Consider the following 27,352-nt stretch of genomic DNA (forward strand, 5'->3'; position numbering starts at 1 on the left):
GCAATCAAGGTGCTGACCTGCCCTGGCGGAGGAAGTTCCCTCACTGGGAGCACCTCCTTACACCAATGAAATCATAGGTCTAGTCCATAGCATTGACCCCTATATTTTCTATCTACTTATATTTATACATGTCTTTTCCCTTGACAGAATGTAAGCGTCTTGAGGCCAAGGAATATTTTGTTTTTGTCTTTGTACCTTCTCCAGTATCTAGGACCCAATAAATGGTGCCTAATAAATGCTTATTGATTGATTGATTACCAAATCATCTCTAAATTTTAGATCTCTTTTAAGTTTTAATCTAAAGCATGTATCACTTTTGTATACTATGATTAGAGGCTGGCATTGTGATGCTTTGATGTTTTAATAGTTCCTTTTTTTGTAGAAAAAAGTATAAATGAGAGGAAATATATGCTCATCTGTGTTCTTAGGTAACTATGCCTATAGCTACCCTACCTATTTGTACCTTGAGACCCCAGCAAAGCAACAGTTATAGAGCCTGGTGCCAGCTTCCTCTTAATTAAAGGGGTGACTGCAGCATCCTTTGTGCTTGCCCTACAAGCTCACAACCTATAAAGGGACACCAATTATCCCCCAAGAATATGCAAGCACTTTTCTATTCCTGATTTGCCTTTTATTGTCAAAAACATTTGTCAGATTGCATTTTTTTAACGTCTGTTCAACTTATCAAACACTTAATTCTGAAGGTGATTTTCCCATACACTCTAAACATACTTAACTTACTGTCAATTGTCACAAAAAACATATTTGCCAAAATTTTTTGAAGAAATACATAATGTTTAAATTCACATGGGATATGTGAAATGGCTACCTGTCTCTGATAATAGCTGTACTTTGTGGTATTACCCAGTCTGCATCATGGCTTGTTGTCAGGGAGGCTACTAGATGGTATAATTAAGAGAGTCTACAAGACCTGAGTTCATAGCTGTGGGACTCTGGGCAAGTCCCTTAACTTCAGTTTCCTCATCTGTAAAATGGGGATAATAGTCCCTACCTCTCAGTCTTCGTTGTTGTGAAGATAAAATGAAATGATGTTAGTAAAGCTCTACATAAATGTTAGTTTTTATTTAGTTTTTTCCAATTCCTCAGGACATTTGGAGTTTTCTAGGCAAAGCTCCTGGAATGGTTTACTATTTCCTTCTCCAGCTCATTTTGCAGATGAGGAAACTGAGGCAAACAGGGTAAAGTGACTTGCCCACAGTCACACAGCCAGTAAATGTCTGAGGCCAAATTTGAATTCAGGTCTTGCTGACTCCAGGCCTTGCTGTCTAAACACTGCACAACCTAGCTGCTAAATGATATCTATTGTTATAATAATAATAATAATATTAACTCATCCTCTTTGGACCTAGAACTTGACCCTTAAAACACTATACTAGCTTTGTTCAAAAAACATTTAAAAAAGTTTTTTCCTTTTGTTCAGAACTTTTAGAAGGTACAAAGGTTTGGTTGATTTGGTTACACATCAGAACCAGCTCCTGATACATTTTATTTCAGGGAATCTTCCTTACCCATAGACTGTCTCTTTGCAAGATTGAAAGCCTTGGATTTAAAAATATTTCCTAAAGAAAAATGGAGTGAACAGAAAACTGCATTCATTAACGCAAAGGATAATGGTAAAATATGCCTCAGTTCTATATTGTGGCCAATTAAATGAAAACATTTCTAAATACAAATATTAATTTTTGAACATGGGAAACCTTTTTTCTTTTCATGTAATTGCTTTGATTCTTTGGGATGATCTTCTTAATAGGTCTTTCCTAATTTGCATTAGAATTCCCTGTTGTGGTTGGCAGGCTTGTCATTCACTGAATTCTGTGCTATGTGTCTGTGCTCACACTGTGTCTCTCTTTTATCCCTGCTCAGTTTCTAACACACACACACACACACACACACATATGTATATATGCAAAATAACAAGCAACTCTCCCCCTTGCCCCAATTTAAGCAGCTATTAACTGTTTATTTTTTAAAAGACTGTTCCAGAACATGCTTTTTCTATAACTAATATTACCTGACATATTTCAAAGAATAAATAATAGATTTGGAGCATGGATTTAGGGGTCAAAGACCATCTGGTCTGTCTCTGAGTGCACCTTACTTACCCTCCCCCCCCGCCCCCACCTTTACAGATGAGGAACCTGAGACCCAGGAAGTTAAGTTACTTGCCTAAAGTTGTACAGGATATAAAGGGTCCAAGTCAGGATTTGATCCCAGTGACAATGCTCTTTGCTTTACTGTTGTTATTCACTTGTTTTAGATGTGCATTACTTTTTATGATCCCATAAGGGGTTTTCATGGCAAAGATACTGGAGTGGTTTGCCATTTCCTTCTCCAGCTCATTTAATGGATGAGGAACTAAGGCAAACAGAGGTTAAGTGGCTTGCCCAGGGTCACATAGCTAGGAAGATTCTGAGGCCAGATTTGAACTCAGGAAGATGAGTCTTCCTGACTCCAGGTCTAGCACTCTATCCACTGGGGCAGCTAGGTTGTACCCCAGTATTAGATCTAATTAGGTCAAGCTCCTTACAAATACCAGGAGAGGGACAGGATAGCAAGAGCCTTCTAAAACTATCAAAAGTATGGCAACTAAGGAGCAGTCAATTTAATTTTTGTCTGACTACTCCATATCTCAGACCTTTAACTCACTTCAGTTCACCTCCTCAAATCTACTTTTTTTTGTCACCTTCAAAATCCTGTCTCCCTCTTTGCAACTTCTTCTCTTTCCCCCTACCCCCAAATTGGTGAGAAATTGGTTATATCCTTAATCTTACTGATCATCTGATGAACTGTGACGGACTCTATGGCTGAGAGATCCCACCACAGCAAACAACCTAGGTGAAAAAATCTTCTCCCAATAGTAAGACATTCTCTCCATTTCCAGATAGGTGTCTACTGCTCCCCAGTATCCTCTGGGGCTGGGACATGAGATGAAAAAATGAGGATAAATGAGAGGCAGAAAAGAGAAAGAAACGTCTAGGGAACCACAGAATAAATTGAATAAACTCAAAACCAAGAGAGAAGTATGAGAAGCTAAATCCAACAAAGACTAGGAAAAAAATAGTTTCCTAACCTTTCCTATTCTTCCATAAGGACTCCATATCTACTATTCTCCAAACCTATGTTAATCCCATCTTCCTCCAATGCAACTCTTCTTCCCATCCTATCAGCCTACTTGCCCATCATCTTGCCTCTGTCATCTCCTTTCCCTGTAATATTAATCTCACGCTGAGACTGTTCTGGGTTAAAAACCTCTAATACAAGGGTCATTTATTTACCACTCATGTTTTTCCTATCAGGTATGCACGACTGTATTAGTTAGTGTCTTCATTATTTATAGAGCATTTAGAAGATTGTTTCCAGGAGGCTAGGTGATATGGTAGGTAGAATGCCAGTCTTGGAATCAAGAAGACCCAGATTCAAATCATGTCTCAGATATTTTCTAGCTATATGACCCTGGTCAAATCATTTAACCTCTGTCAGCCGTAGTTTCCTTATTTGTAAAACTGGGATAATAATAGCACTTACCTCATAGAGTTGTTATAAGAAACATATCAGATAATGTATGTAAAGCACTTTGCAAACTTTAAAGTATTACAAAAAAGCTAGCTATTTTTAAAAAATCATCCTAAATGAATGGAAACTTTTAAACATTTTTTGTTTGGCTTTAGTAGTTCAGTATAAAGAAAAAAAAGATTATTTAGCTTCTGATCAATTCAGAGTTGCAGCAGAATCTCAATTTTTCTTCTTACTTTGTGGTTTTAAGTTAATGTCCTGATTTCACTTTACAATTATAAGGTGTGATAAGATGCACATGAAATTTTAAATGTTCAAAATACCTCCCAAGAAAATCCAGGATTTTCTGTGGCATATTTCTACCCTTCCACATACACACAAAGAGTTTATAGACATGATCTATTAAAGCTAATGGAAAACAGGTGATATTTAATATATTTAAATGAGATGTGATCCAAACATATGTATGTGTACCTTTTATTTCCTGTTTTTAAATTACATTTTATCAAACTTACAGAGAAAAGATGCCAAATCATGATAAACTACAATAAGCTTACAAAATTCAGCATATGATATGAGTAAAGAGTAAATGGAGATTTCTCAGTGTTAGCAGTCGCTTGCCTAAGGTTAATACTGGTTAATAAAGTAGACCTTTAGTAATGTCTTCTCATTCTTGTTCCTTTTTTCCTCATTTAGTAGAAGAGAATGAGAGGGAGTGTGCCATTGTAGTAACTGGCTTACCTCAAGTATTCTGTCTTGGTTTCTTTTTTTGGGGGGGGAGGTATAGAATGGGGAGAAAAGAAGAAAGAAAAAAAGATGGAAGGAAAGAAAGAAAAAAGGAAGAAGGAAGGGAGAGAATGAGAGAAATTTGCTAATTTCTCTAGGATCTCAAAATCCCATCAATTTTTCTAGGATCTCAAAGTCCCGTCATTCTAAGACTTAAAGTCTCAGGTACAGATGAGGAACCTGAGGCCCAAGTAAGTTAAGTTAAAATCTCCCCCAGGGGTCCCCTGCAAGTGTGAAGGGCCCAGTTTCCTTCCAAAGGTAGTCCTACCTGTAACAATGACTACCCTGACCCCCACTGCCTCTACCTTCAAAGGGATTTGGAATCATCTAATTTCTCTACCATTGGATCAAGCTCCCACCAGTTGTGTTCCCCGATTCTAGAGTTCACATGTACCCCAGTTTCATTTAACCACTTAACAGATTAGCATTTAAAGCAATATTTACTTCACAGTTATAACAAGAAAAACTATATGAACATTGCCCCCGCCCCCAACACCTGGGGGGCCATGCAAAATCCAGTCTTATATATCCTTTCAGATTGTTAACATGCAGAAATATTAGCATCTCACAAAAAGGTGAGGGACATCAAAAAGGAGAGCTCTGTGTTCCTGTGTAGAAAAAAATGATAACAGAATGTACCAAAAAAAAAAGTATCATCATAGCTAGCATTTAAATGGGACCACACACTGAGTGAAGGGCTTTAAAAGTATTACCTCATATGACCCTTAAAACAGTCTTGTGTGGTAGATACTATAATTAGCATACTCGTTTTACAGTTGAGGAAACTGAGATAGAGATTAAGGGACTTGCCTAGGCTTACACAGCTAGGAAGTGTCTGAGGTTGCTTTTGAACTCAGGTCTTCCTGCCTTGAGGCTTAGCCCTGTCCATCATAAGACCTACTTGCCTCTCCACCTTGTAACTGCAGCTGGGCCACATATACCTTCCTAGCGACTGTTTGGGAGTATCAAGCAATTTGCTTGAGTTTTATAATCTTGTAGATCATAAGAATCTACTGCACAGTGAATCATCTGTGGTTTTTTCAGCCTAGAGGCAACTTGGTTCCACTTTGAATAGAGCCAATCCTGGAGTTGGGAAGACCTGAGTTCAAATTGTATCAGATGCTTACTAGCTTTGTAACCCTGGGCAAGTCCCTTAACCTTTGCTTCAGTTTCCTCATTAGTGAAATGAAGATAATAGCAGCGTCAATGTCCCAGGGTTGTTGTAAGGTTTGAAAGAGATAATTATAAAGCACAGTGATTGGCACATGACACACACTATACTGTATAAATGCTAGCTATTTATTTTTAGATTCTGTGACTGTTTTCTTCTACACATGAACACAGGGACCTGCCTTTTTAATGCCTCACACCTTTTTTGTAAAATGCTAATATTTCTGCACGTAGTAACCTGCAGTTTTTCCAAGAGGCACTTCCTTGATTTGATCACTTAAAAATTAAAAAGTGTCAGCACTAGTCCTGGACATATCACCAATCTAGTTTTCAAAAATACCCCCTGTGTTTTATTTTGAAATGTTATTTTTCTTGGATACGAAGTTTTCAAAATGTCTTTCTGTTAACCCTGATTTCTTCCTCTTGTTTTTACAGGTGATCTGTAACGGTTTCACCATCAGTAATGGAGAGATGCAAGAAGTTGGTGTTGGCCTGTATCCTAGGTAGGGTAGACAATATTTCATTTACTGACAGAAAATGCTTTCTTTCTCTTTCTCTCTTTCTTTCTTTCTTTTTTTCTTTCTTTCTCTCTCTCTTTCTTTCTTTCTTTCTTTCTTTCTTTCTTTCTTTCTTTCTTTCTTTCTTTCTTTCTTTCTTTCTTTCTCTTTCTTTCTTTTCTTTCTTTCTTCCTTCCTTTCTTTTACTTTCTTTCTTCCTTCCTTTCTTTTACTTTCTTTCTTGCTTCCTTCCTTTCTTTTACTTTCTTTTTCTTTTCCACTTCCTTTCTCCTTCCCTTTCTCCCTTTCTTTGACTCCCTTTTTCTTCTTTGCCTGCCTTCATTCCTTTTCCCTCTCACAGAGATATGCAGGAGTGCTATTGAAATGATAGGTACAAGAGCCATATAAGAAACTTAATGATAAATTACCAGAAATTGGAAAACTTTGAGCTTAAAAAATGCTCTTATGACCTTTCATTGTGAGTTACAGTAATCACATGGAGTTGGAAATCTGTTGAATTCTTATTCTCTGAGAGAATTTGGCTTTTTATGGTTAGGATTAAGAGGTGAGAGCTGAAGATACTGTCAAAGTAGGCCACAACAACAACAGAAAAGAACATAAATTTTGTTGTAGCTTTTCTATTCAGTAATAAACTTTCATTAATTGCCTACTAATTTGTCAGGCAAAGACGAAAACAAAACAAAGACAAAACCAAATCAGTCTCTATCTCAAGAAATTTACATTCTACTTACATCCCTACCCTATTGAGTGGTCACTTAGAGGGGACAGGGAAAAGTCCAGAGCAGGGGTGGGGAACCTGCGGACTTCAAGGTCACATGTGGCCTAAAGGCCCCCCACCCCTGCTCCAGAGTATTTTATGTCCTGAGTTCTCTTATTAAAAACAGATACACCAAGGATACCTAAATGGTCTTTGAGCTCATCTTTGATGCAAGTTCTACTAATTCCTTCCCTACCATACATGTAACCAGACCTCTCATCTAATTATCTGATTTCCCTCCCCCAAAAAGCAACACCACCTAATGACATTTCCCTTTTTTTCTACTAAAGCTGGGGTTCCCTTTTTATACTTTCTGGTGTCATGGCCCCTTTTAGCTCAGTAAAGCACCTATAACATACCAGGCTCTGTGTTAAGCATTTCACAATATGTCAAAGGCTTCAGACCCTTTCTCAGAATGGAATAATGTTTTAAAATACATAAAATAAAACACATGGGATTAAGAAGGAAGCCAATTATATTGAAATACAGTTAGAATGATATTTGTAAAAAACAAAACAAGACAAAATTCATAGACCCCGGGTTAAGAACCTCTGTTCTAGAAGAATGTGTGTACCCATAGCCACACGATAATCAAGTCACTCCTGTGTCCTCAGAAATGTATTATGGAATCCTTGAATTTTTTAGCTCTAAGGGACATTGGAGTTTAAGCCAACCTCCTTCATGTTATAAATAATTATGATAACTCCAATGCAAGTCTTCCTTATCTCCCTTGCTTAGAATCCTTCATTTCCTTTAAACCTCTGCTCATGTTCCACCTTCTACAATGAAGCTTTTTGATTCCCCTCTGGCAGCTACTAGGGCCTCCCCCTCCAAAAAAAAAAAATGACCATTTATTTTGCATGCGTGCTGCATCTGCTTATTTGCAAGCACACACGTGTCCATACATAGCTAGGAGCACAGTGGATAGAGCCCTGGACCTGGAACCAAAAAGACCTGAGTCCAGATTCATTCTTTGACACTTACTAGCTGTGTAACCCTAGGCAAGTCACTTAATCTCTTTCTGCCCCAGTTTCCTCATCTGTGAAATGGGAGATAATAACACCTACCTCATATGGTTGTTATGAGGATCAAATGAGGTAACATGAAAAATGATTTGCAAACTTTTAAGGGCTCTGTGGGCAACTGGGTGGTTTAGTGGATAGAGTACCAGTCCTGGAGTTAGGAAGATCTTCCTGAGTTCAAATCCTGCCTCAGCCAGTTACGAGCTCTGGGCCCCTGGGCAAATCACTTAGCCCTGATTACCTCAGTTTCCTCATCTGTCAAATGATCTGGAAAAGAAAATTTCAAACTACTCCAGTATCTTGGCTGAGAAAACCCCAAATGGGGTCACAAAGAGTCGGACACAACGGAAAAGACTGAACAACAAAAATAAATGCTAGCTATGTTTGTGATTTTCCCCCAGTAGAATGTAAGCTTCCTGAGGTCAGAGACTTTCATTTTTGTCTTTTTATCCACAGTCCCTAGCACTTAGAGACTAATAAATGCATACTGGGTTCCACAACATTGTCTTTACCCTGGGTGTTAAGTAGTGCAAGTATTAATGAGTTCCATTTTGCAAATGAGTAATCAGGCCCAAAGAGATGGAATAATTTGCTTATAATCACACAAATGAGTGGAAGAATTAGGTCTAGAATCCAGCTTTCTTGGCTCCCAATCCACAGTGTTCATTTCACTAAGGCCTGCTGCTGCTGCTTCTCTTTATTTGTATTCTATACAATTTGAACAAAAAAAAGGAAAAAAAAAGACTTTAAGTGACCTACTATTGAAGCTGTAAGAGGCCATTCTGTACATGTGATGGATTGATAATAATCATAATAATTAATATTAAATAAATAGATAAAATAAACATAGTTAAAATTTAATAACAATCCTTTCTATCACATATTGGAAAACTGGTTATCTAACTTGCAGGGCTCCTCAAACTTTTTCCACTTTTCGCATCTAGGAAGTGTTTGTTGTCATTGTGTTGTGTAACAGGGCACATGCTTTGTGTTCAGAACCAAGGCTGCAGTGAAGTTGCTCAACACAAAAATCAAGTGCTGCCAGAAACACCTTGGATTCATTGCACATTTGATTTTTAATTAATTTTTTTGTTGCATGTTCAGAAACTTTTATTGTTGCCAATTTTTTTGTGACCCCATAAGGGGTTGTGACCCACAGTTTAAGAAGCTCTGAATCTGTGCTTGAAGTAAGAGGGATCCCACTGTCCGTGAGAACAGGATAGCCTGCTAGATGACTGAAGATATTGCTTTAGTAAATGCTAGTAAGTGGCTGTTCTCGTGCTAAGGGAAGGCCAAAAACATTTTTATTCCTAAACAAGCCTAATTAACTTCTTTCATTTAGAATATTGTATTGCACAGGAAGTAAATTGGTTACCTGTCTCCTAGGTCCGTAATTAAAACTCCTAAGCAGTTAATTATTGGAGCGATCCTCTCCCTATCCCAATTTGAAGTCTTTCTTGCCCAACAGAATCAATTCAATTCAAATGTCTATTTCAATCTGATGACCAATGAGAAATGTCTAGACAGAGGCGCCACTGTAATTTATTTCCTTCATGACAAAAACAGAATCCCAGAGTGGGAAAAGACCTCAGAGGTCATCTAGTTCATTGGGTGCCTGAACAGTCACCTCCCTCCACAACATCCCTGACAAATGATTATCTGACCTTTACTTGAAGACTTCCATTTTCTACTTCCTCTGCAGCCTGTTCTTTTGGACAGTTTTAAATTAATTTAGGCTCATTCTCATATTTTAATATTCAGGTGTTTTAGTTTATTTCCCAATTTCCATGCGAAAAATACATAGAAGGTGTATCTATTTAAATTTGTCCAAATCACATTACCTCCTTGAGGTATGGTTTCCTCATTTGTAAAATGATGTCTTGGATTTGATAATGATCCTCTAGTGTTTTATAGTTTCCAAAAAAAAAGAAGGGTCTTCTGGTGGTGTGGAATGCACTGGGGTAGGGATTAAGAAACCTAAGTTTTAAGTGACTTGTCCAGGGTCACACAGCTGGTAGGTGTCTGGTACCACTTTTGAACTCAGTTCTTCCTCTCTTTAAACCCAGACTTCCATCCATTATGCCACTTTGCTGCCCTCATATCTCCCACTACTAGCTGTACTACATTAATCAGGCTGCTTGATTATCTGTAAAGTTAGAGTGTTAGACTAGATTATATGTAAGATCACTATTAGCCCCAACATTCTATGATTATATTTTTTAACTATTTTCCCCCTATCTAGCATGTCTTTGCTGAACCACAGCTGTGACCCAAACTGTGTCATTGTGTTCGAGGGACCCAGCCTCTTCCTTCGAGCAGTCCGAGATATCCAGCTGGAAGAAGAGGTAATGAGTGCCCTCATATTCTGCCACCACCACCTCCTTATGTTCATCAAAGATGCCTTCCTCTCAGCTTTTACCCCCAATCTCTTAAATGATGTGCCATTGTCCACTTATCAAGGAAAAGAGAATTCACAGAATCATTGATAGCATATGTGAGGTACCTGAGGGTAGGGACTGTCATTTTTGTCACCTAGCACAGTGCCTGGAACAATGTGAGCACTTAAAAAATGTTTGTTGATTGATTGATCTCTGCTCTCTTCTCCCCTTCCTCAACTACCTGCCACCCCACCCCATCCTTCATCCATTCTAAATAGTTATCTAAAAACCTCTTATTCTCAATTCTTCCCCTGGAGACAAATTCTGTCTGGATTTTTGCTGTTTGCCCTTCCGAAAAAGTTGGGGCAGAGAAAAGCAATTTTGCAAAATCACCCCCTTTGTATCTACTTTTTATTTATCTTGTATTTTCTTTTATATCTATCGTTTACTGTCCTTCCCCCCCCCAAAATATATATATATATATATATATAAACTCCTGCAAGGCATGAACTGGTTTGTCTTTGTATCTCCAGTGGCATAATAAATGCTTTTTGAATGAATGGATGGATGGATTCTAGCAATAAGATGAACAATAATAATACATTTGAATAGTCAGCACCATATTAAGGGCAGCAAACCTTTCTGCAGTGAAAATACTGAAATGCTCAAAGGGGATCCCCAGAATCCCCTCCCCAAGTCATTGATCCCATTTTTAACTAAAGGCAAGGATTTCTCCTTATTCTGTTTATCTCTATCTTATGGATGAATTCTGGATGCTGATTCCCTAGACAAAGGTGCAGAGTCTGCAGAGAGAGGAGAAGGGAGAAAATGAAACCTTTTGACTAGATCGTCATCTTTACCCCCCAGTTTTCTGATGTCCAGGAATGATAGCTACCTTTGCTCTTTTGGTTACCAGGAAAACCCCCTCACAGACAGGGACTTTCTAGAAGCTAGTGTCCCATGAACTGTTGCCTATGCTGGATTCAGGGCCCAGTTTGTTTATTGTGGGGGTGGGGGCTTTCCCAGAATCTGGTATTCTCCCTTCTTTCCGTTAATTTCAGTGGGTTATTTATTGCACGAAATCCAAATGCCATAAGTTCTTGTTTATTTATACAGCGCACAGGCAATAAAACTCAAACCCTCAGATACCATATTTTGTGTAAGCAAGGGATTTGGCTACAATATTTCTGACCCCAAGCTAGTTTCCTTTTGAGCAAGTGAGTTCGTTTTTTTTTCTTTACAAAAACATATGCTGAGTTTCTTATGTTTAGAACAAGTGTACTAATTAAGCTGCGACGATGATCTCCCCAAAGAAGACTAAAGATGAATTTCTTGTATACAATTTGAGGACACTTAACAGAAAGAACCCCCTCTGCCGCCATTCTCAGAGGGCTTTGGTCAAAGGTTGGGTTGAGTTTCTTTTTTTTTCCTTTTTTTTCCCCTTAAGCAAAATGAGAGCCAGATTAAACTAAATCAGCCACTCCCTTCTGCCCCATGCTGATGAAGGAACAAGGATAACTAGTGGAAATAACTAGAGCATTCAAGCACAAATAAAAAGCAAGATTTCTTACTTCCTTATACTCCAACTGGCCCCCTTCATTCCCTCCCCCAACCATGCCTAGTCCTGGATTCCTCTTCCCATTTGCTTTTCATTCATCTTAAAAGAACTTATTATATCCTTGTGGGACATTTTCCAGACAGAGTTCCCCACAAAAAAAAAAAAAAAGTGTCCCTGAATTTAAAAATATGATGAAAACCTACAGAAATACGCTGTTAAGCACTGGGGGAAGGGCCTGATTTTTTCTTTTATTGCTCCAATGTTGATTTAAATTTGGAGGGTTTAAGGAAGGGATTTCATTAGTGCAATGAACTCTGGGGGAAGAAATTCCTCCCACCTGAAACTGTTATGCAGCTTGGAAACTTAGTGAGCGGTCATGGGAAGAGAGATCTTAAAATCACTCACCCAGGGAGGCCTCAGTCCTGTCTCTGTAAGAGGTGGATCTTAATCTAGGTCCTCTTCATATGAATCATTTGATTTAGAGCTCCTAGGTTCCAAGCCCACTTCTGTTAATTACTACCCATGTGACCTTGATTTTCCTTATCTGCAAAATAAGGGAATTGGAAAAGATGGTCTCTGAGGTTAGTCAGTCATTAAGCATTTATTAATTACTTACTATGTGCCAGGCACTGGGCTAAGCTCTTTGGATACAAAAGGAGGTAAAAGAAAGTCCCTACCTTCAAGGAGCTTACAGTCTAATGGGGGATAATATAAAAAAAAAAAAAAATACAAGGCAAGCAATATACATGACAAATAGAAAATAATTAACAGAGGGGAAGCCCTGGAATTAAGAGAGATTGGCCCTTTTGTGCTCAATATATGCCTGCTGCCTCTTTGCACAAAAAAAAAAAAATTCAAAAATAATTACTAATTTCTCTACGTTTTGTAGATTATCACTGAGAATTCTGCTTTCCACCCTGATATTAACCTCTGTATTGGCCCCTTCGCTCCTTACCAGCACCCCCAGAGGGCGGAAGAACACTTAATATTGGCTCAGATAATGAGTTATTCATTGGAAGTATCCAAGCAGAGGCATATTAATATCCCTGCTTTCATCAGAGGCTGAAAGAGCCATGGCAGTTTCTTCCAGCTCTTAAATTCTTTTCCAGCTCCTCAGATTCTCTAGCTTGGATGTAGCTTGCTAAGGACAAAGGGGGCACAATGTGGGATCTCAGAATACTTACAGGATCATGACTGCCCCAGTTCATTTCAGATACTCTTTTGAGACTTGGAGATTTCCACAAAAGAAGCAAAAGGTTTTAAAAAAGGGACTTTTTATTATAGGTACATTGTTGAGCAAAAAGAGGAAGAGGCTGCAGTTGTGCAGTTGGATTCCGGTCTTAATATTGGGGAAAAAGCAGGCTTCAGATCTCACTTCTGACACTTAGCCATGTGACCTTGGGCAAATCACTTATTCTCTCAAGGTTTCTGTTCCCTCTTCTCTAAAATGAGGGCATTGGATTAGATGTCCCCTACAATTTCTGCTAGCTCTAAATCTATGAACCAATGAGCAGAAGATAGGGGTAGAATCAGACAACTGTTAGGGGCTTGAATACACAGGTCCAGGTGAGAGGTACTCACCTGCCTTGGTACTCAAGTTATACCTCTCCTTCCGTTCTTCAGTGTGAGATACCTAGGTTGTTTTACACAGCACACAAAGGGTGGTACAATAATGCAGAAAGAGGCCTCAGTGTTTTGGGGGGGAAGACTGCAGTCTTACTCTTCTCTATCTGATTGGTTTTCCTACCTCTAATAGGAGGGAAGAAGATACTAATTAGTAAGGTTGCATGGGGATGGAAATTTCTAGCAAAGAAGAGTCTAGATATTGGAGGGGTTGAGGTAGGGGTTCAGGGAAGGGGGTAGGGTAAGGGGTGAGGAGGTAGTAGTTTCAAACCAGAAGTTTTTCAGGCAACCACAACCAGACACCCTCACCTATGGGTAATAAGATCATGGAAAAGGTTCACAGAGGAAGCCAGATCATTTTGAAGGTAGAAATGGAGAGCTTCAGCAGGGAATGGAACAGAACTCCTAATATGTCCCAGATTGGAAAGCATAATTACATCTAATAACAGGAAGAAAGAAATAGTAATGGGGTGAGCTATGGAAGTTCCATAGCCTTTGTGACTCCCTTTCTAAGGCCATCTTTCATACTGGGCTCCAGAAATATATTTCTCTTCCAAATATTTCCAGTTATAACACTCACCTCTCCTTATTGAGGGTTTTCATCTTCAGTAATGAATTCCCTAGGTTTTGTTGTTTCAGCTTTGACATTTCTCTTTCGCTTCTACCTGGGTCCCTACAGAGAAGAAGGTGCCTTTTTAAATTTTTAACGGTTAAAAATCATAGCATACTTAGTGGGAAGATAATAGTTGCTACCTCTAGGGCTGTGTTCAGCAGTGAAATATGTTTTATGATCAGGAAGTCTTATGAAATGTGAACTAGAGAAGTCTGGTCAATCCAAACTGTACTCATAGGAATTCATGCCTAGCAAAGGCTCTTGCTGTTATAAATAATACTATTGACCAGGAGTCTATAGGCCTGAATCACAGTGGAAATGTGAGCCCTACATGCAAACACTCAACAAAGTGATTTCTCAAATACAAGTTTTAAAATGAAAGTCCTTGGTTTGGGGGGTTTGGTTGTTGTTTTTCTTTTTAATGAGCAGAGCCTTTCTACTCATCGGAGTTTGTCCAGACTCCTTCAAAAGTGATCAGATGTAAAAAAGTCAAAAACAGGGAGGTAGTATAGAGTGGTTTGGGAGTCAAACAACCTGGGTTCAAGTCCCACCTTTGATGGCTGTGTCACCTTGAGCATAATCCTGAGCCTTCCCGGACCTCAGTTTCCTAATGTTTAAAATGAGGGGTGTAGACTAGGGACCTCTGAGGTTCCTTCCTTCTCCACACCTATGGTCTTAAGAAAAATATTCCTACTATCGCTCAATGGGATATTTTGTTAGCTCAGTTCAAGAGATGCAGACTAGATTTTATGTTAGGTGCATCTCACCACCTATCCTGTTACAGCTCATGGAAAACTGGTTTTATGTGAAACAAAATCTCAACATTTCCAAGCAACTTCTATAATCAAGATTTAGCAGTGTGCTACTGAATAAGGAATGCTAAATTTGAAATCAGAAACTTTGGGTTCACGTTATGGTTCTGTCATTTAACTACCTGACTTTGGACAAAGGACTTCATCTCTCTGGTCCTCAGTTTTCTTATCTGTAAAATGATTGGTTTGGACTAGATCAGCAATATTAAACTCAAATAGAAATTATCTCTGTCAGCTGGGTTAGAAAACCACAAATTAATATTGTCTGTGGTATATTGTACTTTTAAATTTGATTTTGTTAAATGTTTCCCAACAACATTTTAATCTGATTCTGTCCACACTGGAATTTTGCTTGCTAGGGGCCTCAATTCTTACACCACTGGACTAGATGGTTTCTGAGGCTTCTTCTAGCTCTAAATCTGTAAGTCTATGATTTTGAGCCTTTTTATTGTTGTTAAGTCATATCAGGCTTGTCTGACTCTCTCAAACTTCATTTGGGGTTTTCTTGGCAAAGATAGTGGAGTAGTTGGCCATTTCCTTCTCCGGCTCATTTTACAGATGAGAAAACTGAGGCAAATGGCTGGTCAAACAGCTAGTGTTTGAGGTCAAACTTGAACTTAGGAAGATGAGTCATCCTGGCTTTAGGCCTGGCACACTATCCATTGTGCCACCCAACTGCCTCCTGCTACCTAGCTGCCCCATTTTTTTCAGCCTTAGAAACAAGCAAATACAGATAAAAAAAAAATCTAGCTCCCTTATACACTCATTAAGATTTCCAAAATAGTAATAGTACTCTTCTGCTGAAATTATTTACTCCATTCTCCATAGGAGCTGTAGTAAATTGACAAAGTGGTCAGCTGCATTCACGTGTTAATAATATTTTATTTTATTTTATGCTATTAAAGCCACAGCTGATCGATGGCTGTGCTCCATGAATATGTACCAACTAAATGAGCCTTGCACTCAATGAACAGATTCCGAATTAAATCAGCAGGCGAATGAGTCTTTAATAAAGGTTTTTATGTGTTGCTGATTAAATGATTAACATAAACTTGGTTGTGTTTTTCAGCATTAAAATTAAATATGACTTTATAGCATTCAGCCAAAGAGCCAAATGCTGGGTATTTCCTTTTAGTTGCCAGAGAGAAGTCACAGTCCTGAGTGATTGAGAAGTGGCCCAGTCTGTCCGGGCAGTTTTGGGAACCAGTTCAACTAGGCTCCTTCCCATTGTAACTACCTATTCATTAGTCCCTCAATGACTCAAATACCATCCTAGCTTTAAATGGGAAAATCTTTGCATTTGGACTTTAATGTTGTCGCTGATGAGATTCCACAGAGAATAAGCACATTTTTCAAAATGGGGACACATTGATTGGCAGCTATAGATATTTATGGAGAAACCCTCCAAGACCTTTCCCAATTCACTTAATGTTCTATGACTGAAAGGAAAAAAAACTTCATCTCTTGCTATACCAGCTGACTTCTTTGTAAGAGCACTGATGGATTTTTTGTTTTTGTTATCAAGATAGAATTTACTTATGAGTTGTTTTACCAGCATGAGCAAAGATGGCTTTGGTGGATTAACTCCACTTGCCTCATAGGTACTGTTGTCTTGACTGATTCTCTATTACAGTAGAATTGGATTGGTAGCTGGGAAATATGCGTAAAGGTCAGAGCCCCACTGACCAGTGCATGGTAGATGCCTCACATCAGTATACCATTTTAGGCAGGGTGGGTATCCATTGGATTTTAAAGAGCTCAGAGGAAAAAAAGGCAACTTTCCCATGTTTGACTGTCTTTGTTAGGAAATTATTCCTTCCATGTTACCTAGAGCTATAATTTTTACTTAGGGCTTAAGATGGAGTGAAGTGAAGCAGGGTTCCATTTTAGTAAGGTATGGAACCATTTCTTTATGGGCTTGCAAGAGGACTGTGTCAATGGATAAGTCATCCCACTTTATCTTTCTAATTAAAATGCAGTTGAATTCAACCAGAATTTATTATGCACCTACTTGCATGAAAGGTAGTGTGGGACACAATGACAGAAATTAAGAAGAGTCCTAAGATGACCCACAAACCATCTTGCTTCCTATGCCTTCCTTCATTCAGGGAGCTGATGATTCAGTGTATAGAGTGCTAGACCTGGAGTCAGAGAGACCTGAGCTCAAAACCAGGCTCAGACATTTACTAGCTGTGTGACCTTGGGCAAGTGACCTAATACTTTTTCTCAGTTTCCCCAGCTGTAAAGTTGGGATAATTACAGGATTGCTGTGAGGAGTGAATGAGATAATACTGGTAAAAGTGCTTAGTACAATATCTGCCTTATATATGTATATAAATGCTTCTTCCCACCACAGTCAACCCCACTTCATTTCAATTGCTGATTTCCGTCCTACAAGTATTTATTTGAGCATTAGCTATGTGCAAGGCATCATGCTAAGTCTTAGGAATACAAAGACAAAGCAATAAGCAACACTAACCTTGGGAGAGAGCATTAAGAACCAGGGGCCTGGGGGGGGGGGGGGGGGTGGAGTCAAGATGGTGGAGTAGAAACAGGACTTCCTTGGGGCTCCAGCTCTCACCACCTCCAATTCATGTAAAAGGTGACTCTGAACAAACTTTGGAGCTACAGAACTCACAAGCTAATCTCCCACTATAGGAGCATATATGGGCATATGAATACATATGTGAATGTATGTATATATGTGTAGAGGTATACATAGATAGAGGGCACAGGACCAGTTTAATGGGAAGGGATGATACTTAAAAGCTAAAACTAAGAGGTGAGAGAGGAATATAATGAGAGGAGATAGGGAGAGACAGATTGGGGTAAACTATTTCATATAGAAGAAGCAAGGGAAAATGGTTACAATGGAGGGGAAGAACAGGAAGGCAAAAGGGAATGGGTCAACCTTATTCTCATTGAATTTGGCTTAGAGAAGGAATGACATACACACTAAATATGGTATCTCACCCTACAGGAGAGTAGGGGGGAAGGGGATGAGAGGGGGGATGATGGAAGAGAGACAGGCTGGTGGGAAGGGAAGTTGGAAGAACCCACTTTGGAAAAGGACAGGATCAAAGTAGAGAATAGAACAAGTGGGAGGTAGGATAGGAGGGAAGGAAATATAGTCAGTATTTTACAATATATTTACTATGGAAATGTTTTGCAAAGCTACACATATATAACCTATATTGCATTGCTTATCTTCCCAGTAAGGGTGGGTGACAAGGGAGGAAGGGAATGAATCTGGAATTCAAAGTTTTAAAATCAAATGTTTAAAAAAATATATATGTATATACATACATATATATATATATATATATATATACTATTATCAATATTATTTTACATGTAAATGGGAAATAAGATATACAAGCACTGGGGCATAGAGATCCACCGTGCCCTACTGGAAAGCTGGAGATGGTATGGGAGAAGATATGGGAGAGAGCAGATTGGAAGAATCCTGTGGAACTGCTATTTTGGGGCAGTGGGTAGGGGAAAAACGGGGAGAAAATTTGTAACTCAAAATCTTGGGGAAATGAATAATATAAACTAAAAGTTAAAAAGCATTTGATAAAAAAAAACAAACAAACAGGGGCCTGAGGTCAGGCTTCCCAGAGGGCAAGAATTGTTTTTGTGTGTGTGTGTTGGACCCATTTAGCAATCTGGTAAAATTGATGGATCCTTTTTCACAATAATGCTTTTTGATCATTGAAGAAAATGTTTAATTTCAGATACAAATTAGCATATATATATATATATATATAATTTCCCATCCAAATTCACATGCCCCCTGAAATTTATCAACAGACCTGTTGAAGCTCAATGGATGCCAGATTAAGAATCCCTGTGACAGGAGGTAGCACATGAACTAAGCCTTGAAGGAAGCCAATGATTTTAATAGATAGATGTGAGAATCATTTAATCAGTAAGTATTTATTAAGCACCTACTATGTGTCAGACACTGTGCTAAGTGCTGGGGATACAAAAAGAGGAAAAAGATGGTTGCTGCCCTCAAGGAGCTTACAAAATAAGGTATATATAAGATAAATAGCAGATTAAAAAAAACAGAGGGAAGGCACTGAAATTAAGAGGGAGTAGAGAAGACTTCCTATAAAAGGTAGAATTCTAGTTGGGCCATAAAGGGAGCCAGGAATGTCAATGTGAGTGGAAGAAGGAGAGAGTTCCAGGTATAAGGAATAGCCAGAGAAAATGCTGGGAACCAGATATACTCCAAGAACAGGAATATGTGCAGGGCATGTGTGTGTGTGTCTATATCAGTTTTGATACCTCTATATGAGATAGCCCCTGAAGTTTCTTCTGGGTCTAAATTTGTGACCTTATGATTTTAAGCCTAAAAACAAGTGGATATGGATTTAAAAAACACCACCCAATAAGACTTCCAAAATAATAATAATAACAATAACACTTCTGCATGTGTTATATACACATAAGTACATTTGCACACACACCCATATGTGCACATTTTCACACACATACATGTACATACACATTTGTACAAGTATGAAATATGCAAGTAGATACACATATGCAAGTATATATAGACATATGCATCATGTCATGTAATGTACATATACACATGTGTGTACCTGTCCATATACAAGCATGCATAGAAATACACATACACCCAGTGCAAAGTTCTAGGAATAGCAAATAAGCTAATTTGGCTAGAGTATAGAGTGCATGAAGGGGATTAATATGAAAAAAACTTGGAAAAGTAAGCTGGAGCCAGACTGTGAAAGGCTTTTTAAGTGCCAGGTTAGAGAATTTTTATTTTCTCCTAGAGGCAACAAAGCACTCCTGAAATTTCTTGGGCCAGAGAGTCAAATGGTCAGGCTTTCACTTTAGGAAGATAATTTGGGCAGCTGTGTGGAGGATGGTCTGTAGAGGGGAGAGCCTCAAAGCCAGGAGCCTCATTAGGAAGATAAATGTCCAGAAAAAACTAAGTGAACCATTTTCCTATCCACACTCCTCCCTGCCCCCACCAAAACCCGGTCTCTTCAAAGATCATCAGAAAACCCCTTTCCACTCAGCCTCTTTTTCATGGATGCCCCAACTTTGGATTCCATGTGTCCCATGGAACAGGTTACTTAGCAAGTCTGGTATAGAATCCAGGCTTATCATGTCTTTTCCTTTTCCCCTTTTCCTTCCATGAAGCTTACCATCTGCTATCTTGATGTGCTGATGCCCAGTGCAGAGAGACAGAAGCAGCTGAAAGAACAGTACTGCTTTGATTGCGACTGTCCACTATGCAGAACCCAGTCCAAGGTATGTTGTGTGAGGCAGTAATGGAACACTTCCCAGGTGAGACAGAGTTCAAGGCTTGGAGTCTGGAAGCTCTGAGTTCAAATTCAGCCTTTCTCTGATGATTGCTATGTGACCATGGGTGAGACACAACCTTGTAGAACTTTAGTTTCCTCATCTATAAAATGGGGGTGATGATAATACCCTATGGGTTTATTGTGAGGTTTAAATGACATCATGTATGCAAAATGCTTAACAATTTTAAAGCACCATATAGATGTCAGTTCTGTTAATGGGTAAGAGCTTTGTCCTATAAAAGTCTAGAAACAAATGACTCCTGATGAATAAGCCATATGTGAATAAAGGAAAGTGGTCTGCTTCCTTGTATACATCCTTTTTCTTAAATTTGCATCACCCACCCAACAGGAAAGAGCTGTGCCATGTTTTCTACCTAGCATGGTGTCTCATGCATACTAATTAGAATAAGCTGCAATGACATAATACTTTAAACTTGAAAAAGTGATTTCTTTGAAAAATGCCAGGAAGATAGTATTGTCCTCATTTTAAGGAGGAGGAAACTGAGGCTCAGAGACATTGTGATTTTTTTTTAAGTGTCAGAGCCAGGGTTCGAAGTCCAGGGATACTACACAGGACAGGTCCTCATTATATGTTCGGGTTTAAATGGCAGTCATTAACAATATGTGTCGACCCCAGACAATGATGTTATTTTGAAAAGGAGCAAATGTCTCCCTTTTGTTGTTCCTTAGGATGCTGAATTCATGCTCAGTAAATATTTGTTAGTTGTTTGGTCAGTAGATTTCAAGTATGGCTTTAATGGTTTTCTCCTAATGATGTAACTAGTTTATGTTCCAAAACCTTGTCTGATTTCTTCTTTAAAATGTTTTCTTCTGGAAGAGATTCCAAACCTTTGAGACATCAGTTGTGAAAGTTGCTGGTTGTCAGGAAGAGTTTGAGAAAAGGAAATGTCTCTTTCTCTCCTCTTCTCCCTTCATCTTCCTCCTATCTCTCTTCTCCTCCTCCTCTTCCTCCTTCTCCTCTCTCTCTCTCTCTCTCTCTCTCTCTCTCTCTCTCTCTCTCTCTCTCTCTCTCTCTCTTTCTCTCTCTCTCTTCTCTCTGTCTCTGTCTCTCTGTCTCTCTCTCTCTCTTTCTCTCTGTCTCTGTCTCTGTCTCTCTGTCTCTCTCTCTCTCTCTCTGTCTCTCTCTCCCTCCCCTTTCTCCCTTTTGTCTCTCCTCAATCTGTCTCTCTTCTCTCCTTCTTTCTCCCTCCCCTCTCTATCCAATTCTCTCTTCATGTTTATCTCGGTTTCATTTCCAGACAAACCAGGCCTACTGGAAGCAGAGTACTGTAGGCCATGCCTGTGGCTAAGGAAATAGCAATAGCATTGCTCAGTCTGCAGACCTAACCATAGAGAGTCACAGAAAGTGTCACCACCTCATTATTCCTTTTTGGCCTCTGTGCATTCTGCCTTGGTCATGAAGAAGAGAATCTGTTTAGGCCTCACTAACAGGAGCCTAGTTTGAATGCATTGAGAGCAATTCAGGGGACATTACATTATGTGGATTATTGGAGCGACTGTCTGCCTTGCATTGAAATGAAATTGAAAGGAAAATATTCTTAAAACAGTGGAGCCAGCTTTCCTTCTCAGTGGCTTCATGCCGTGGGGTCAGTTATGGTCAGCAGCTGTCTTGTCCATTCTGTTTATCGTCCCCTTTCCATTTCACTCCCTTTGCTCCTGGGGAGAGTAATATAGGCAGGGACATTTGGCAGGGCTTTTATTAAAGATACTACTTTACATATGGGAATGCTTTTAACTTCCAAGGTGTATTCATCTCATCTGAGGAGCTCAGTGGGTGGATGGGATGTATATTTGTACTGAGTGTTCTTCTGGGTCTGGATCTCTTATCAGAGAAGGACCATGTTCTGTTTTGAGACCGTAGAAGAAAACCCCAAGTTTGGAGTTGGAGATCTCTCATTTGAATGCTAGCCCTGTTACTGTTCTCTCCGTGTGGCCATTACATTTTCTGGGTCTCAACTTTTTACCTGTCAAATGAGGGGTTGATTGATCTGTGATTCCTTCCAGGTCTGTGTCTACTGGGCAGCTATGTGGTGTAATGGATAAACTACCACCCTTAGAGTCAGGACAACTTGAGTTCAAATCTGGCCTTAGGCAGTGTGACCCTGGGCAAGTCACTTAACCCTGTTTGCCTCAGTTGTGTCATCTGTAAAATGAGCTGGGGAAGGAAATGGCAAACCACTTCAGTATCTTTGCCAAGAAAATCCCAAATGGGATCACAGAAAGTCGGACATGACTGAACCAACCCAACAACAACCATGTTTATTATTCTTTATAAACTGATAATCAGGTGGTTTGTGGGATTGAAATGATCATTTTAAGGATTGAGTTTTACCTTGACCTTTCATTTTTTTTTCTCTTTTATGTTTATTTAAGTTTCATTTCTGGATAAACTTTACCTCTTCCACTTCTCCATGAACCCTCCCTTGTACCAATAAATAAACAAAAGGTTAAGCAAAACCAACAAACACAGTGTCTGCATCTGATATCAATTAGCATTTATTAAGCCTTACCATATGCCAATAGTATTCTGTTATCCAATGACCCTGCCCCACCACCTCACCCTCTCTTTCAGAAGAAGGAAGGCCTTATCTCTCTTATGGGCCCTGGAATGGTTCACCATTCAGCTTCATTTTGAAATTCTTTTAATCTACATTACTATTATCAGTGTGCATATTCTTTTCCCATCTGCTTATTTCACTCTGCATCAGCTCATATAAATCATCTAAAGTTTCTTTGAATTCCACACTCTTGTTATTGCATATGGCACAAGGTTATTCCATGACATTCCTGTACCACAGTTTATTCGGCTGTTCCTCAGTTGACAGTCAGCCACTTCAGCTCTAATGTTTTGTGATCATGATAAGTACAACTACAAATATTGTGGTGTGAATAGGACCTTTCTGCCTTTGACATCCTTGGTGGGGTGTATGTCCAGTAGTGGGATATGAGAGTCAAAGGCTGTGAACAATTAGCCATTTTTCTTACATGATTTGAAGTGATCCTTTTTGAAAAAGACCACTGGACTAATGATCAGGAGATCTGGATTATAGTACTAATTCTGAACTCTGCTCACTAGTGCCGTGGGCAAATTATATAAACTTTTAGTGGGTTTTTCCCCCTTATCCATAAAATAGAGATAAAAATATGTGCCGTCCCCATGTCACTGCTTTTGTGAGGATCAAATAAGTTTATAGATATGAAAGTATTTAGGGAAATATAAATGGCTAAATAAAATTCAAGATGTCAAAATACTATTAGTAGTAGTAGTAAGCACAATAATAATAATTAGATAATGGTTTTAGGATTGTTGGCAGAAATAAATTTTCTTGCTTGTGGTAGGACTCATAGGATTTAGAAGTGTAAAGAACCTTAGAGATTATCTAGTTTATCCTCATTTTATAGATAAGGAAACCGAGGCTCATAAGGATTAAATACAGTATACAGGAAATAAGTAGTAGGGCCAGGATTGAAAATCAGCTCTTCTGTTGCCAATCCCGGTGCTATTTCCAATATATCATACAGATTTCTTTATTAATACAAAGACACTGTGGTCCTCGAGGTCTACTTTGAAATTTTTCATTTGTTTTTGTTTGTCAGATTGCAAATTCTGAGGATGACTGTTCAGCATTAATTCTTGGGACATGTTCTAAGTGTTCTCCTTCCCTACCCACCTCATCTAGCTCCTAATTAGTCCCCAAATTGGTCTCTATTAATGACAGGAAACTGGTGAGCAGAGCTGTTCATTTTGCAGGATTTTATGCTATACCTTTCATTTGTCTCTTTCTTAAAATAAAATCCAGCATGCTCAGAAATTTGATCTTAGTGTAATACTTTACTTGGCTTATCAGCGAATACCTAGTTTCTTTTCTCATTCTGAAAGTAAAAGAAGAAGTTGCAAAGCCCTCAGGTTCCAAGTGACTTGTCCTGGATAGGCAAATAGATGATATATTTATTCGTTCGACAAACATTTATTTACACTGGGGTTCAAGGTACTATGTTAGGAATAGAAAGTCAAAAAGAAGAGTCAACCCTCAAAGAGCTTACATTCTGTTAGACAGCTAGGTGTTGCAGAGTGTGGGTCTTGGAGTCAAGAAGACCTGTGTTCAAATCCAGCCTCAGCTTCTGTGTGACCCTTGGTAAATCCCTTAATCTTTCCAGTTTTAGGAAAGATTCTTGGTAAAATAGGGATTATAGTTACACCTACCTCATAGATTGCTGTGAGATTCCAATGAGATAGCATATGTGAAGTGCTGATGATGATAGAAAAAATAGTTATACGTGAATAAATAAATATAAAATGTCACATGGTAGAAAGGGCCCTGGCTTTGGAGTCAGAGAATCTAGATTCAAATCTTGACTCTATTACTACCTTTGTGACCTAAGGCATATTACTTAATCTCTATGTGCCTCAGTTTCCCCATTTTTAAAGTGAAAGGGTTGGAATCAACCACCTCTAAGATTCCTTCTGGCTTCAAATATATGATCCAGTGATCCTAGGACTGGTTGTTCTATAGCTAAGATTCCTTCCAGCTCTCCATCTATTGATCCTATGAAATACATAGTAATTTCAGAGGTGAGGGAAGGGTCTAAAAATGGTAAGAATGAAAAATGGTCCTTGTGTAAGAGGTAGACTTGAAAACCTTGTAAGAAGCTAGGAATTTTTTGAGGCTGAGTTGAGGAGGGAGGGCATTCCAGACACGGAGGGGATAATCTGTATAAAAGCTTAGAGACGATAAATGGAAGGTCATGTAGGAAGAAGAGCAAACAGGCCATTGTGGCTGGAATCAAAGTCCATCATCATTTCCGATGCCAACAAGGAGAGAGATGAGTGTTTGCTCCACTGCACGGACTAACGAATGTTGTCCTGACCCAGGAATCTGACCTTATTCCAAGTGACATTCTTGTCAGGTCATTGAAGGTGAGAGTCTGTCCAGAGTATATTCCCAAAAGGTGAGTTGAATGTATAAAAGACAAAGGAAGAAGCTGAACCTCCCAATGAGATTCTCATAACAGCATTTTTCCCTCTCCAATGCTGGCTTTTGAATATTAGCATATGTGCCAGAAATTGTTGAACTTCTCTGGGGATTCCTGTGCAGTTCCATGCTAGCAAATAGCTCTTGGCAGTTTTATGGAACTCAGCACATGGGACCCTCACAGATTTATCACCTATCGGGGGGCTGCAGATGCAGAAAATACTCAACAGGTTCTTGAATGAAGGAATGAATGGTTGGGATTATGGTGTTTGCAGGGCTGGGCTTTTTTTTTCACCTTTAATCAGGAGTGTGAGGTATGGTGGAGTATGAAATTGTTTATTTTCTTGAACTAAAAGTTGGGTTACTGTGGTACAAAGGTGAGGCCTTGAGATAGGGCACAAAGGTCACAGTAGACATTGATGACAGCTGTTATTACTCTTAAAGAAGATGGCTTCTCTTGCAACAATCCTGTGATATGAGTAGTTCAGCTATTATCATTTCCCCTTTGTACACGAGGAACTTGAAAGTCAGGGAGATTGACTTGCCCAAATTCATGTAGCTAATTTGGGCCAAAGGACTGGCATAAAACATACAGAAGTAATTTGTACCAGAGTCAATACCACTTTAAAAGCAAGAATGTTTTTCAAGATATCTCAAAAAGAGGAAGATTTTTTTTTAAGTGGAAAAGCAATCACTGGTAAAGATAACTAAGAAGATCATAGCAACAAATGGCCCATGTGGCTATTTTCTCACTTTGTAGAAGGTAGTTTCTATGAGAATGATCCACAGAAATGTCTCTGGCTTTGTGCTGCTAAGTGGGATTTTCAGTTAACTTGGATGAAAGAATGTATAACTTGATTATCAGATTTGCAGGTGACATGGAGCTGAGAGGGATAGACAGGGATGTGCTGGTAAATGTTAAACCACCAGCTCTAGGAGGGGGTGGAGAAAGAAACGGAGATGTACTCCCATCACACTTTTTAATCTTCATTATTGATATTTTCATTAACATTTTAAACTTTAACATTTCATTATTAATGAAATTTAATCTTCATTGACATTTTTCATCATTTTCTTGAAATAGGGATTCCCCTACACTACATCTTTGACTCATGCTTCCCCTGCTTCTATTGGAAAGACACTAAAAAAGAACAATCCCAGAAGACCTGAGGCCCATTCCACTTTTGCATAACATTTATATAGTTTAAATAATTTATATGCAAAATTTATTTAGTGCCTGTGTACCACTCCCTGTGCTAAGTACTTCATAAAAAATTTATCTCATTTGATCCTTACAATTACCGTGGGAGGCAGGTGCCATTATCTCCATTTTACAGATGAGGAAACTGAGGCAGAGTGGGAAAGTGACTTGCCCAGTGTTAAAAAGGTAGTGTCTGAGACCTTAGCTCTTCCTGACTCTGGATCTAGCACTCTGTCCTCTGTGCCACCTGTCTTTCCCTGGATCTTTTTAAGTCTAGACCATCAATAAAACAATACATCAAGCCCTGATTTGTAGCATTTGCTGATTTCTGAGGTGTAAATGCTCACAGTGAAAATTTAACAACCAGCTCTCAAGAGTTGGTACAAGTCAACTCCAGCATACCACTGGGGATAGGTAATGGGATGGGTGACAGATACAGGTATCCCCAATAGCACAAAAGGCTAGAATGACAGGCTAACTCAAATGAGGGTAAAACTTAATAAGGGATCAATTTAAAATCTTTTTCTTCTACTTGAATTTATGGAATTGTTGTTTATCCTTGAAATCCATTAGACTGTGAGCTCCCTGAGGACAGGAGCTATCTTTTGCCTTTTTTTGTATACTGAGTATTTAACACAATACCTGGAACATAGTAGCACATGCTATATAAATATATGTACATATATTTGGTTGATTGTGAAAGGTAGAAAAAATGTAGCTAGAAAGTATTTCTTATGAAAAAGATCTGGGGGTTTTAGTGGAACACAAGGTCAGTATGAGCAACCATGTGACATGGCTTAGTCTGATGAAGAAGGAGGAGAAGGGGGTAGGAAATGTCACATTTATTAAGTACCTGTTATGGAGTACACTGTGTTACGTACTTTATATAGATATTGTCTTATTTGATCTTTTCTTTTTTTTTTCTTCTTGCAATACACCTTTATTGGCTCTGCTCAAAGACCTGGGTGTGCTCCAGTGTCACCCAAGATAGTAATGTGCCCACCTCAGGCTCCATAGGGATACCATGACCCTGTAGCTCCT

General features: G+C 38.9%; 1 protein-coding gene across 6 annotated transcripts in view; it reads left to right on the top strand.

Moving 5' to 3' along the window:
- Positions 1 to 27,352, top strand: part of SMYD3 (SET and MYND domain containing 3) — a 1,085,127-nt gene that overhangs the window by 821,746 nt on the left and 236,029 nt on the right. For 5 of the 6 annotated variants that reach the window (XM_069069136.1, XM_069069140.1, XM_069069141.1 and 2 more), the window contains 3 exons: positions 5,926 to 5,993; positions 10,030 to 10,132; positions 19,953 to 20,063. In XM_069069136.1, coding sequence (XP_068925237.1) covers positions 5,926 to 5,993; positions 10,030 to 10,132; positions 19,953 to 20,063 — 282 coding nt within the window. The remainder of the gene's footprint in view (positions 1 to 5,925; positions 5,994 to 10,029; positions 10,133 to 19,952; positions 20,064 to 27,352) is intronic. The other variant, XM_069069138.1, reaches the window with a different exon arrangement.

The sequence above is a fragment of the Petaurus breviceps genome, unplaced genomic scaffold (genome assembly GCF_028583685.1).
Source record: "Petaurus breviceps papuanus isolate PSGF00001 unplaced genomic scaffold, PetGlider_PUasm1.0 90778, whole genome shotgun sequence".
Lineage (NCBI taxonomy): Eukaryota > Metazoa > Chordata > Mammalia > Diprotodontia > Petauridae > Petaurus > Petaurus breviceps.